This window comes from Chlorocebus sabaeus, chromosome 22, assembly GCF_047675955.1.
Source record: "Chlorocebus sabaeus isolate Y175 chromosome 22, mChlSab1.0.hap1, whole genome shotgun sequence".
Lineage (NCBI taxonomy): Eukaryota > Metazoa > Chordata > Mammalia > Primates > Cercopithecidae > Chlorocebus > Chlorocebus sabaeus.
Window position 1 is genome coordinate 69,818,694 of NC_132925.1, and position 14,107 is coordinate 69,832,800.

The 14,107-nt window shown below is 38.3% G+C and overlaps 2 protein-coding genes across 18 annotated transcripts in view; one reads left to right on the forward strand and one right to left on the reverse strand.

The window, feature by feature from the left end:
- Positions 1 to 14,107, reverse strand: part of MITF (melanocyte inducing transcription factor) — a 223,742-nt gene that overhangs the window by 4,968 nt on the left and 204,667 nt on the right. For 10 of the 17 annotated variants that reach the window (XM_007984951.3, XM_007984950.3, XM_038003663.2 and 7 more), the window contains 3 exons: positions 12,647 to 12,721; positions 6,915 to 6,990; positions 4,015 to 4,162 (listed from right to left, as the gene is read on the reverse strand). In XM_007984951.3, coding sequence (XP_007983142.1) covers positions 4,015 to 4,162; positions 6,915 to 6,990; positions 12,647 to 12,721 — 299 coding nt within the window. The remainder of the gene's footprint in view (positions 1 to 4,014; positions 4,163 to 6,914; positions 6,991 to 12,646; positions 12,722 to 14,107) is intronic. The other 7 variants (XM_038003659.2, XM_007984952.3, XM_038003665.2 and 4 more) reach the window with 1 other exon arrangement.
- On the forward strand, positions 10,922 to 11,479 carry LOC103227881 (translation machinery-associated protein 7). Its single transcript, XM_007984949.3, is given in 2 exon segments — positions 10,922 to 11,001; positions 11,004 to 11,479. Coding segments are annotated over 2 exon segments (192 nt in total). The 5' UTR covers positions 10,922 to 10,925; the 3' UTR covers positions 11,120 to 11,479.

A 14,107-nucleotide genomic window follows, 5' to 3' on the forward strand; every position in this document is an offset into this window, starting at 1 on the left:
AGAGTGCCATGAAGTTAAAAAGTTTTGGTAGTGATAGCAAAAGCTGTGAAAGTTCTATGCAAGTAACTAAAGTTTTAGAAGCATCCTTTAACCCATTTCACGATGGCAAAGGGAAAGTATGTTTTTAACTCAACAAGTAAGTTCTCATCTATAAGATGAACAACTTTTTTCCTTTCCTGCCTCACATACATTCCTATTATTGGCTACATTGTGTCCTGGAAAAAATTTGAATGTTGAAGTCCTAACGTTATTACCTTGGAATGTGACTGTATTTGGAGATAGGGCCTTTAAAGAGGCAATTAATTTAAAATGCGATCATACTGGTGGGCCTAAACCCAATAGGACTGGTGTCCTTGTAAGAAAAGGAGATTGGGACAGATGCACACAGAAAAAAAGACCATGTGAACACACAGGGAGAAGACGGGCATCTAGAAGCCAAGGAGAGAGGCTTCAGAAGGCACCAACCCTGCTGACAACTTGATCTTGGACAACAACTAGCCTCCAGAATTGTGAGAAAATAACTCTTGTTTACCACCCAGTCAATGGCATTTCACTACAGCCGCACTAACTGAGTAATACACTTACGAAATGCCATTGATTCCCCCTGTATCATTGCAAAATGCCTTCCAAGCAAGCTCTTTCTCTTTTTCCTTTCTGAGTATATCCCTGGGCATTCCTAAAATGAACCATAGATACTTTAATTGATTCCTGATAAGCATTCTGCTTCTCCATTCCAATGCTATCCCTTCTATGATTGTGAAACAATATGTAGCAAGAGAATATAAATTTGAAGCAAGTCACCTTTCCTTATCAGAGAGGGGAAGGACTCTCCACATGACATGGCCTCTCAACCTTTGCCCACAAGCTGAGAAACATATGTGCTTGAAAAGCCATGTTTCAGTCTAAATTCAAGGTTTTTGGGTCTGCAAAATCCTTCTTTGGATGCAATATGAGTAAAAGCCAGGAGCTTGAGATGTCACACAAGTACCTTCAAGTTCCTTTAAATAATCTCCAGAAACACAAGTTTCTTCAGGCATCATTTGAAAGCCCTGGGCTATTTAATAAAATGGCAGTTTCACTGATATTAAGGATTCATGCTCTTTCTTCTGTGAAAACTTTTGCGTGCATCACTTAGAGTGAAAATGAAAGAAAGCCCTTAGGCCCATACTGAAAACATGGACTCTTGTAAGTCTACACCAACATGCTAATAAGAACAGCACCTCCACACATGCAGACTGTCTTTTCAGAAAAAGAATAATAAAAGTTGGATTAAGAGAGGCAAACATCTTACTCTAATCCTTTGTTGTCTAATTAAAAATATTTATCAGCTGATTAAAGCATTACTCAGATTTCTAAATAAGGTGATAAATCTCATCTAGCGAACTCTAGCTTAATTGCATCGCAGAACTTTCCTAATTAATAATGTTTTCTGTGATATGCAAAAGTTCTAAAGGCTGCCTCACATCGTCATTGGAAGAAAATCAAGACATCGTCACCATGGAATTTCCAATGCACATATTTCACAATATTCATATTTCATATGAATATACATGTTTGGAACCCTAAAATAAAACAAAACCTAGCTACTCTTTCAAAATAGTTATTACATTTTAATACTTGTAGAAGGAAACGACACATTAGTACAAGCCGCTTTTTCTGTTTGTTTTTTGATACGGAGTCTTGCTCTGCAGCCTAAGCTGGAGTGCAATGACACAATCTTGGCTCACCGCAACCTCCGCCTCCCGGGTTCTCCTGCCTCAGCCTCCTGCTCCTGAGTAGCTGGGATTACAAGCATCCACTACCATGCCCAGCTAATTTTTTTTTTTTTTTTTTTTTTTTTTTTGTATTTTTGGTAGAGGTTTCACCATGTTGGCCAGACTGGTCTCGAACTCCTGACCTTGTGATCCACCTGCCTTGGCCTCTCAAAGTGTTGGGATTACAGACGTGAGCCACTGCGCCCGGCCACAAGTTGGTTTTATTTTTATTTCTATTTTTTAATTTTTTTTGAGATGGAGTCTCACTCTGTCACCTAGGCTGGAATGCAGGGGCGCGATCTTGGCTCACTGCAACCTCCACCTCCCGGGTTCAAGAGATTCTCTGCCTCAGCCTCACGAGTAGCTGGAATTACAGGTCCTTGCCACCATATCCAGCTAATTTTTGTATTTTTAGTAGAGATGGGGCTTCACCATCTTGGCTAGGCTGGTCTTGAACTCCTGATCTTGTGATCCACCCGCCTTGGCCTCCCAAAGTGCTGGGATTACAAGCGTGAGCCACCACACCCGGCCGACAAGCTGCTTTTATAAATAGGTAGACTACGTTCAAGAGATTAAATACCTATAGCTACTTATTGAAGAGATAGAACATAAAACCAACAACCAAAGCCAAAGTGGGGGTGGGGGTGGGGTGGGGAAGGAGGTCTTTCAATTACACACAACCTCTCCTTCACTACCCAGAGTCCTAAAATGCACTCCAACAGGGAAGTGGCTTCCCACCTCCCCGCCCCACAGCTGAGGAATCGCTGCAGTGAATGAAAGATGTGAAATTTCAAAATATAAGCATTCAGAAGACTGGAGACCATTATTATAAGTGAATTGCTCTGTTTGAAAAGTTCAGCGTCCAGGAGGAACACCATTAGGTGAAACACAATGGTCTCTAGGGTGCCATACTTCTCACTGCTGTTTCGTCGAATAACTCCACGAATAGTTGTACTGGCAAAGTTGAAAGACAACCCTTGCTTTATGGCAAAATCTAGTAAAAGGTGGGTCAGCCTACTCAAGAAGAAAGTATGGTGTCATTGACTCTTACAGATAGGTTTTGTTCAAAGTCAGCAAATCAAAATTACCCTCACAAACCCCCTTTGGTTCAAACAGGGAGTCTGTTTTTGAGGATCATTTCAGAGGAAGTAGTGCCCTTTCACCCAACAAGAGAGGCCGAGCACCTGAGAGAAGTTCCAGGAGCTGACACTGAAGAGGAACTCCCCATCTCCTGTTTACACTGGTGCATGTACCCACTGAACAGGATGATGCACAAATTGTACATATTAATAAAATTAGCATGTCTTCCTCTAAGGGTGTATAGTTTAAGTTAAAGATATATATTACAATTCCACTATTTATAACTATCTCCAGGAATTATGCCCTTAATATAAGATCCTCTGGGTGTCCCCAAGTTCCTTATAAACACAGACTTTGATCATCAACTGCTTCCTAGACCCTGCAAATACTAAGGTATCTTCTTATTTAACATGTATAGTCAGTGCTTATGTTTTTTATGTTCTACAAAGTCACTGTGAACACTGAATGGGTGAACACGGAAGCGCTGTTCCCAGGGGAATTACAAGTTACGTTCCTGTGAGACCCCAGTCACAACACTTAATCTTGTTATATGTATGTTTCTGTTGAAGGTCACCTTATGTAATATATGTTGTTGACCCGTGAATATTAAACTCACAGCCAACAGAACTGTAACTCATGCCGGAAAGAAGCTTATCCAACACCTGTGTTTTCTCTGTAAGACACATCACGGCCTTCTTGCCCTCAGGAACTCTAGACATTGCTTCCGCATTATGCTTGGGGGTCATTGTAAACAGCGAAATCACCAACAGAAACAATAACGTAGAAAGCACTGAACAGAGCATGAAAGGAGCACTTGTTTAGAGGATGACAGCTGAAACAAGAAAGCAGTCAGCCAGCCTCAGGCAGGGTCGTTCGACCTCACCTGGAAATGCGTGTCATGGGTAGCTCAAACTTGCCACTCTGCACATGTCTGAAAATGACTGTGGGCACGCAGCTCAAACTTGCCACTCTGCACATGTCCAAGAATGACTGTGGAAGTGCCACAGATATTGATTTTGGGGTTACAAGTAGGCAAATTCACACATACAGAATCCACAAATAATAAGGACAGACTATGTTAGGATCATGTAAGTCAACTCCCCCATGGCTCATTATATCCATCTTTCTACTGTCTTGAAGTTGGTAACAAGCAGTAAACTACACAACTCAGGCCGTATACCTGTATTCTGAGCAACAAATGCCGGTTGGCGTGCTCCAGTTTCTTCTGTCGGTTTTCAAGTTCTTTGGCGCGTTGCTGTTCTCGTTGCAACTTTCGGATATAGTCCACAGATGCTTTTAAGATGGTTCCCTTGTTCCAGCGCATGTCTCTGCAATGGAAATGGAGGAAAGCAGACATTTTTAGGATTTGAGGCTCAATGAAAATTCAATATTCAAAGCATTCTATATCTCTTTTTCTGAACTTAATTTTTTTTTTTTTAATTTTAATAGTTTTGGGGGAACAGGTGGTGCTTGGTTACATGGATAAGTTCTTTATTGGTGATTTCTGAGATTTTGGTACACCCACCACCCAAGCTGTGTACACTGTACCCAACCTGTAGTCTTTTATCCCTCACCCCCATCCTACCCGCTCCATCCCTTCCCCCAAGTCCCCAAAGTCCATTGTATCATTTTTAAAAGCATTCAATTTTGAAAATGAAATAATCATACATTAATAATAGCTACCATTCATGAGTGTTTGCCACGTGCCTAGTGTTGCCCACCCAGTTTGTACACATTGTCTTACTTAACCCAGACAAGCACCTTGTAAGAGAGAGACTTTGTGCACGTGTTGAAACACAGACAATTCAACTTGTCCTAGGCCACACAGTACCACATGGTAGAGTCAGGACTCAAATTTAGGTCTGTTGATTACAGTTTCCTTAAACATTATATTAAACAGTTATAGGTTTCTAAAACTATAAAAGTTAACTCAGTCAGAGTAAACGATGGTAAAACAGATCTGTGAGATCGCACTACCAAATTGTTTGTGGCATAAACTCAGCATCTTTCTATTTTTTTTTTTTAATCAAGAATTATCACAGGCATGCTATCTAGCCTCTCTCTATCCATTTCCTCATCTACAAGTATCAGGTGGAACTGGTGAACAGAGGGTCGTTAAACAAGTCACCAAGTAATTGATCCTCATATGGGTTACATTAAGAACAAAACAGAAGTTCTCCCATAAGAGGGACAGTTCCAGCCCCCAGAGAATTCCCTGGGGTTGGTCCCTGGGGTCTGAACACCAAAGATGGCAACCCAGGGGAACGTCCTGAGATACCCAGAGTGAGCACAGACTTAATATTCAGAGCTAAGATCAAAGTAAGAGAAGTAACTTTAGCAGTCAGAGAGAAATGTAATTAAAATAAATGATGCTTCACGTAGGCCAGCAAGATGAGAAATCAGAATTGGGATATGTGAGGGGTCACTCAGTTGAAAAGAAGTGATTGTTTCAACCAATTATCTTGGGTTTTGCTTCCTTGTGAGATCTAATCAATCAATTATGCTTCTGAGTTTAAGAAAGGGTTTTCAAACTTTTTTTTGTTCAGTAATAAGAGAGACTCTTTTTTCACAGAATAGTGTGTATAGATCTCCATTATATAAAATCAACAAAAGCAGACTTGCTCTGGTGGGAGAAAAGGTACTGGGCTGAGACCCCAGTCTATGAGACTGCGTCTGCATAGCAGCCCCAAGGCACATTCTAGAAACCTGGTGTGGGAAAACCACCATATAGATTATAGTCTGTTTTATCTTAAAACAATGCCTACAATTAAAGATCTTTATCAGTTCAGATTATAAACCCGCAAGTATTCTAATACAATGGGGAAAGAAGATATGCAAATAGAGGCTTTCACTGCAGCCCCATAATTTCATAATATGTTGCTAAAGAGATTCACATGCTACAGTTTAAAAGAATATGCTAAAAAGTGAAAGCTGATAAAGAACAGGAAAATGGGAATTCAATTTCAACTATCATGCAAGACTGACTATAGGAAATGAAGGTCACAGCCCTTTAGTAGGATACATTTGTGCTGCAGAACTGAGAATCTGAAATGTTTCGGGTTTGAAAATGCCTTTCCTTGAAACCTGGGAAGGCAAAACATTGAAGATGGAATTGTGCTTGTACATTCATCAAAACCACCTCACAATAGGTAATGGTTTTATTTTATTTTGTTACAAATTCTCTAACAATAATGTGAATAGCAAATTTAATAAGCCTTGCATGAATAATACTTGATTTCATCTTTACATTTTATTAGGTAGCTAAAAGGTCATATTCAAAGGCTAATTTCACAGACTGCCTGTGGGGGCCATTAAAATGTATATATTTTCTAGCCCCTTGCTTCAAATGAGCCAATTTCTAATGGATAAAAACTGTGTGTTTGTTGTCCTATCTGCTGACGTTGCAGGTAGCTATAGGCTGGTAGGAAAGACTTGAGAAAATTATCTTTACAGCTGTTATCTCTGAAGGGGGCAGGGTGGATAAAGAGAGACCAAAAGCTGAAATCCAAATTAGCTGACCTGTACTTAATAAGAGGATTAAAACATTACTTTTTTTCCCCTACAATGGTAAAACATACAAAGAGCAGGCAAGTTTTCATAAAAGCAATTGACCTTTTTTTGTCTGTTGAGTATCATTAAACTTGAAGTCTCTAATGTCCGTTCATCAGTCCCTATTTAGAGATACTGTATAAGTCAAAGAGCAGTCAACAAATCTAGCTTTAACAGCTATTGAAAGTTCTGTTCTGCATGAATCATTAAAGGAAATATTTTTTAAGCTCAGTATTTGTTTGCAAAGAATTCTTAGGTTTCAGAAAGCTACCTCCTCTCAGAAAGCCACCTCCTCACAACCAAAGCATCTAGTGTCCAAAGATCATTTTGTACAATTCAATGCTTTTGTCTTGAAATTTTAGTTTGATGAGACTAACCAAAAGAAAGGTGTAAGAAGAATTTAGGAACAGAACCAAAGGGAGGGGAGAGACTTCTTTACTTTAGTTTTTACAACTGCATTTTTTACAACATATGAAAAAACATTCAGGTCCGAAAAATATATGATGCAGATTAACACGCAATTGTACTCACGGATCATTTGACTTGGGAATCAAAGTACCTAGTTCTTTAATGCGGTCATTTATGTTAAATCTTCTTCTTCGTTCAACTTTAAGAAAAGAGCACAGGAAAGGGCTATTAGTAACAGTACCATGTATGTATTTAGCATATCTCATTAAAGGCATGGGCATATTAACTTCTCAGGTCCTGACAATGGAAACCTGAACCTACTTTTCCCCTATTTTTACTCTGTTTTTGGTATTGCAGTTAAAAATGAGCTACCTTTCTTTATCATTTCCAAAGCCCTTAGATACATACGATTTCTCATTTGCTCCTACAGCAACCCTGAAATCAATTACTATCCTCAGTTACAAATAATGAAATTGCCTTGGAGATACTGTTATTAGGGACTTGGCAAGGACATCCCGCAATACCTGGTGAACAGCCCAAATTCTAACCTAACCCCTTAGAGCAGAAGTCAGCAAACTTTCTGCAAAGAGCCAGGAAGTTAGTACTTGTGGTTTTGTGGGATAAGTAGCAAAATTGAGGATATTATGCAGATATTTACTTAACCAGAGGGAAAACAAATTTCCACACATTTTTTACTGACAAAATTCAAAATATAACATATGAGTACAATTTTTTGCAAGGCAAATCTAATGAAAAGCATTAGAATTTACTTGTCATGCTGAAATTTGCATTGTATATAATTTTCATGTCACTTTTTTTTTTTAGCATTTATTTATTTATTTATTTATTTATTTATTTATTGAGATGGAGTCTTGCTCTGTCACCCAGGCTGGAGTGCAGTGGCACCATCTCGGTTTACTGCGACCTCCATCTCCTGGGTTCATGAGATTCTTGTGCCTCAGCCTCCTGAGTAGCTGGGACTGTAGGCACACGCCACCACGCCTGGCTAATTTTTGTACTTTTAGTAGAGAAGGGGGTTTCACCATGCTGGCCACGCTGGTCTCGAGCTCCTGACTTCAAGTGATCTATCCGCCTCAGCCTCCCAAAGTATTGGGATTACAGGCGTGAGCCACTGCACCCGGCCTTTTATAATCATTTAAAACTGTAGAAAACATTTTTAACTCATGGGCCACACAAAACACCCATGCTCTAGCCTAGTGCTACCCAACAGAAATATAATTTACATATGTAAGTTTAAGTTTTCTAGTAGTACTATTTAGAAAGTAAAAAGAGATGAAATTAACATTTTATTAAATCCATTATATCTAAAATATTATTATTTTAACAGGCAATCAATGTAAACATTTACAAATTAAATACTTAACATTCTTTTCTTCATTCTAAGTTTTTGGAATTCAGGGCGCATTTTACGCTTTCAATTTTACATCACAATTTGGACCAGTCATATTTCAAGGCTGAGTAGGCACCAGTGGTGAATGGTTGCTGTACTGGACAGCACAGCCCTAAAACTGAAGTCTAGTATTTTTAGCTATACCATGAATCTTCACAGCATTCCTATTTTATAAATCTAGGTGTAAGTTCAACTATCATCTTCTTAGGGGAGGATGACATAATAAGGCATATGAGATGATAAATGTCTCTAATTAATGTAGTCAAGCAAATAAATTCCAAATAATTTGAAGTCTAACAAACTGGATTGAAGTTGTTACTACTTACTCTAAATACCATAATATATGTTTCTTTTTGATCCACTAATAGTCTGTACACTTAGATAAATAATGTGATTCCCTGCTTTCCCAATATAAATTGTTTTGGCTGAGGGATTATTCCAATGATGAAATCCGTTTTATATAATATGAAGTCCTACCATTAGACTTCTATAAAATAGAAACCCTAAGTGATGGTCAGTGGTTTTGAAGAAGGAATTGTGGGGTCCTTGATCCAGTAGCTAACCTTCCCCAAAACTCTTAAGTATGATACTTTCTTCTTATTTTTTTCCAAGCACATAATAATCATAAAATTCCTCTAGCCCCTCTGGCTCCTTGCTATTCCTCACGCAAGCCAGATACGCCCCATTGGTGGACTTCATATGGCTGTTCCACCAGCCTGGAACATTGTAGCTCCAGATATGTGAATGGCACTGCACTCACCTCCTTCAGGTAGACTCAGATTTACCTATGAGACTTTCTGGTCATCCTCTTTGAAACTGATCCACCACCTCCCATGTCCATGCTGACACTATACTTCCTTGCCTGCCCTTTGACTCCACGTGGAACTTTCTGCCATTCCATATTCATGTATCCCATTGATCTATTTGTTATGTTTATTTGCTGTTGCATTCCAAGTAACCGTGTGCATCTGGCACATAGTACGCTCTCAACAAATATGTGTTAAATAAGAAACAAAACATTTAGAGTGGAATCATACTAAAAATGACTCTGCATCTTTTTTTTCACTCACCAGCATACAGCTGACATCTTTCACTGTCAATATTTAGGTGTACTACATTTTGTTTTGTTTTCACAGTCACTTCCCTTTCCAATCATTTATTAGAAAGATGATATAAGCTTAGTAAAAAATTTTAAAAAATACAAAGGTGTATTAAAGAAAAAGTAAAAGCCAAGTCTTTATACCATCCAACATCTATATGTCTGGGCAAATTGTCACTGATAAGAGTGATGTCTAGATAGTCGCCCATGCACATATACATCCATATAAACACATACACAAGCACGTCCCTCCCCAGTGTGTTCTTTGTACACAATGGGATATTATACGTATTATTCTGCCCCTTGTTCATCTCACTCGGTAATACATGATAGATGACCCCTAACTCAAAGGCTAGTTTCTCAGGATGGGAAACTAATTTTCTGGTTCACATTGTAGAAAAGTGCCTCACACAAAACAGGGGCGCTCTCTCTCTCTCTCTCTCCCCCCCCCCCCATATATATGTGTGTGTGTATATATATATGGCTGAGTGAATGAGTGAATAATAAATGAATATATCATTTTGTACATTTTGGCAAGTATTCTTACAAAATAAATTCCTAGAAGACAAACAGCTTGACCAAGGGGCAATCTAACCTTGATTATTAATTCCCAATGGTTGGATGAGACTTTTAGCTTGTTTCATAGCCTTCAGAGTTTGAGCTGATCATGTTTGCACTTTACTGACAACCTTGACCTTGAGAGTTCAGGTGCCTGATGATAGGTATCTATTGTTTTTGACAAGATCCAACTCAGTTTTCCACATTTCACTTAAGTAGTTTTGGGTAATGCCTAATTATCTTGTTTCTAAGGTGTTTTAAAAGAAGAAATATCTTAGGGTAAAATTACTGAGAAGCTGGAGGAGGCCTTGGAGATAACAGTTTATCTGTTTTGGTTAAAAGAAAAGGAGAGCTTCTTACACTTGACATGAGAACTGGGGAGGGGTGTAGCTCTTTTTTTTTTTTTTTTTTTTTTTTTGAGACGGAGTCTGGCTCTGTCGCCCAGGGTGGAGTGCAGTGGCCGGATCTCAGCTCACTGCAAGCTCCGCCTCCCGGGTTTACGCCATTCTCCTGCCTCAGCCTCCCGAGTAGCTGGGACTACAGGCGCCGCCACCACGCCCGGCTAGTTTTTTGTATTTTTTAGTAGAGACGGGGTTTCACCGTGTTAGCCAGGATGGTCTCGATCTCCTGACCTCGTGATCCGCCCGTCTCGGCCTCCCAAAGTGCTGGGATTACAGGCTTGAGCCACCGCGCCCGGCCCCGGGGTGTAGCTCTTAAAGTAAAAACCAGCTCCCTCAGAACCCAGCAGTTCCATTTCTCAGTTCCGTTTCTAACCTATAGAAACACACTTTCTTGTATACAAAGAGACACATATAAAAACGTTCACTGTGGTATTGTTTATAACAGGGAAAAACTAGAAACAACATAAACACACAGCAGTTTGGAAGTTACTAAATATCATACAGTCACACTGTAAAATACTATGCAATTAGTTTTCAAAAAGTAGATAGATCTAGACTTCTAACAGCAAAAGGTCTTCAAAACATACTGCTCAGTAGAAAAAAATCGACATAAAATGGACAATATGACACCGTTTGTGTTAAAACATAGAAATTGGGCAGGTGCCATGTCCAGCCGCGAAGGTGGCAAGAAGAAGCCACTGAAACAGCCTGAGAAGCAGGCCAAGGAGATGGACGAGGAAGATAGGCTTTCAAGCAGAAACAAAAAGAGGAGCAGAAGAAACTTGAGGAGCTAAAAGCAAAGGCCGCGGGGAAGGGGCCCTTGGCCACAGGTGGAATTAAGAAATCTGGCAAAAAGTAAGCTGTTCCTTGTGCCTGAGGAGATGGTGACCCTTTATTTCATCCTTATTTAAACATCTATATTCCCTGCCATAACATCTTTTGCCACCTAAAGCTGGAATTAAGTGTTGTCTTGGAGCTGTTGTACATTTAAGAATAAACTTTTATAAAAAAAAAAAAAAAAAAAAAATCTTACAGTGGCTCATCATCTCTTTAGTTGTTTTCACTAAGTCATTCCTACCATAACTGTGAATTTAAAGTAAAACCAGCTCAGAACCTTGCCAGAGTCTGCTCTTTGGTCCTTGTTCTACCCTAAACTTTGTATCACCTGAAATTAAACCAACTCGTTTGAAAGGAAAAAATAAAATAAAATAAAATAAAACATAGAAATCCATACGATTTATTTTCTGTGTGCATATGTCTATATTCTTAATACACAGAAAAAGGTCAGGAAGAGCAATGCCAAAATGAAACCAACATGCATATTGCTGGGGACTAAAGGAGAACTCTGGCCTTATTCTATCATTTTTATAAGGAGAAAGTGTTTATATATGACTCACATTCTTAAAAATCAATTCAAGAAACAGACGACATGAGGCCATGAGATGAGAAATTCACACCCGATTTCCTACCTCCAAGCTCAATCCCTTTATTAAAAAAAATCTGTGCAGCTTGTCTTACTGGCTTATATTAAACAAAAATTAAAGTATTCTTAGGAGACAAGTTGAAGATTTGATCAAGAGTAAATTAAATGCGTAAAAAATATTTCAAATGCTTTAGGACTATTTTTTTTTAAGTCATGAATAACGTCAGAAATGTAGGAGGCTACCTCATCCATTTACTCCCCTTCAGATCTCTCTCTCTTTTTTCTTTCTTTCTTTCTTTCTTTCCTTTCTTTCTTTCTTTCTTTCTTTCTTTCTTTCTTTCTTTCTTTCTTTCTTTCTTTCTTTCTTTCTTTTCTTTCCTTCTTTCCTTCTTTCTTTCTTTCTTTCTTTCTTTCTTTTCTTTTCTTTTTTCTTTCTTTCTCTCTTTCTCTCTCTCTCTCTCTTTCTTTCTTTCTTTCCCTCTCTCTCTCTCTCCTTGCCTCCCTCCCTCCCTCTCTCTCTCTCTCTTTCTTTCTTTCTTTTTCTTTCAAATCTCATTGGAGAAGGTGCTCCCCAATCCCCTTTTGTTAATAAGTTCCTGTGTGAGCAACACTTACAATTGGGTAGTTGGGGATCAGTTCTCCCTCTCACCAAAAAAAAAAAAAAAAAAAAAAAAGAGAGAGAGGGAGAGAGAAAATAAAAAACCCACTACTATAAACAAGAAAAATAAAAACTCTTCAGAAACTGAAAATAACTATATATACAAAATTCAATTTGATCTGAGATAAAATATGGGGAAAATATATACCTTGGTTTCTGTCAAATACAATTTTCTTCCAGAAGAGATAATTTTAACGGCTGTAGAAATCATCTCTCCTCTACAGAATTTCTGGGAACATTTTTGATATATGGGGGAATATTAACTCTAATATCAAATGTCATGAACACAAATAAAACCAACTTACTCAGGTTGTGATTGTCCTTTTTCTGCCTCTCTTTGGCCAGTGCTCTTGCTTCAGACTCTGTGGGAAAAATACACGCTGTGCACGTGAATGAAGTCATTAGAAGTTGGAACTGTTTGAAGTTGCACAAAATGTAAACTACAAAATATCTCATTTCCCAAACATATGGAAGCTTATCTGACTTGACTCTAAGTAAAAATACGTTTTTTTAAAACGGTATCTTTTTAAAAAGCTTGCATGTTTTCAAAAGCAATATATATCAAATATACAATATGTAAAAACTGGGCTTCCACAAAATGGTAAAAAAAAAAACCCGGTAAAAATGATCTATAGCACACTGTAAACATATATAGATACTAGCAAGAAAGATATCGATAGCTAGAAAACTATGTCAATTTGCTGTTGATACTTTATTATCAGGGGTCTGATTTCTTTTCAGGCCATAGAAGCTTTCAGTCCTTTTTTGATGCCTTTGTAACATGCTGATATAAAAACTGAGTAGAGGCCCAGCATGGTTGCTCGCACCTGTAATTCCAGTACTTTGGGAAGTGGAAGTGGAAAGATCACTTGAGCCCAGGAGTTCAAGACCAGCCTTGGTCTTTACAAAAAATAAAAAGTCCAACATGGTGGTGCATGCTTGCAGTCCCAGCTACGGGAGGCTGAGGTGGGAGGATCACTTGAGCCCAGGAGATCAAGGTTGCAGTGAACCCTGATCATACCACTGCACGCCAGCTCAGGAGACACAGAGACACCCAGTCTCAAAAAAAAAAAAAAAAAAAAAAAAAAAAACCTCCCAAATTGGATCTATCTTCTGACTAGTTCACTAGTTCATAGAATGAACTCATTTTTTCAGAAGTTGGTGCCAGATTCTGTTAAAACCTGCTGTAATGAAATCATCTAACAACTTAGGAACAACTATTTACTAGCTCGAGTCTATACAAACAAAATAGGAATAGACGCACTCGGTGGCATCTCCAATTGGAAAGTTCTATTTGCATAGCAACTCTTGTGAGATCTCTGGGATAAGAGACTGCTTTTTGCCTTACAGAGAACAAAACAAAACAAAACAGAATTAAAAAAAAAAAATGTTACTTGACCAATCTTGGGATTCAGAAAGCTCTGTTATTTCCTTTTCAGAAGTGATAGTTGAAGCATTACACTATCATAATTTAGAATTTTATCTCAAAATAGAAATCATTTTAGCATAACTTATAGCTACTAAAGCATATATATACACCATATATATTTATTATATGGGTGTTATGTATGTATATATGCATACATACATGTATATATGCATATATATGCATATCTATGTGTGTGTGTGTATATATATATAAAACTCAGAAGTTGAATTCTTTCAATTGTGATGGTCAATCCAAATCATTTTCTAGTTTTTTTTTCCTCACACAGAAGCATGACTTATATACCCTCCACTTCAATGATTCCTAAGTTGTTGTTGTT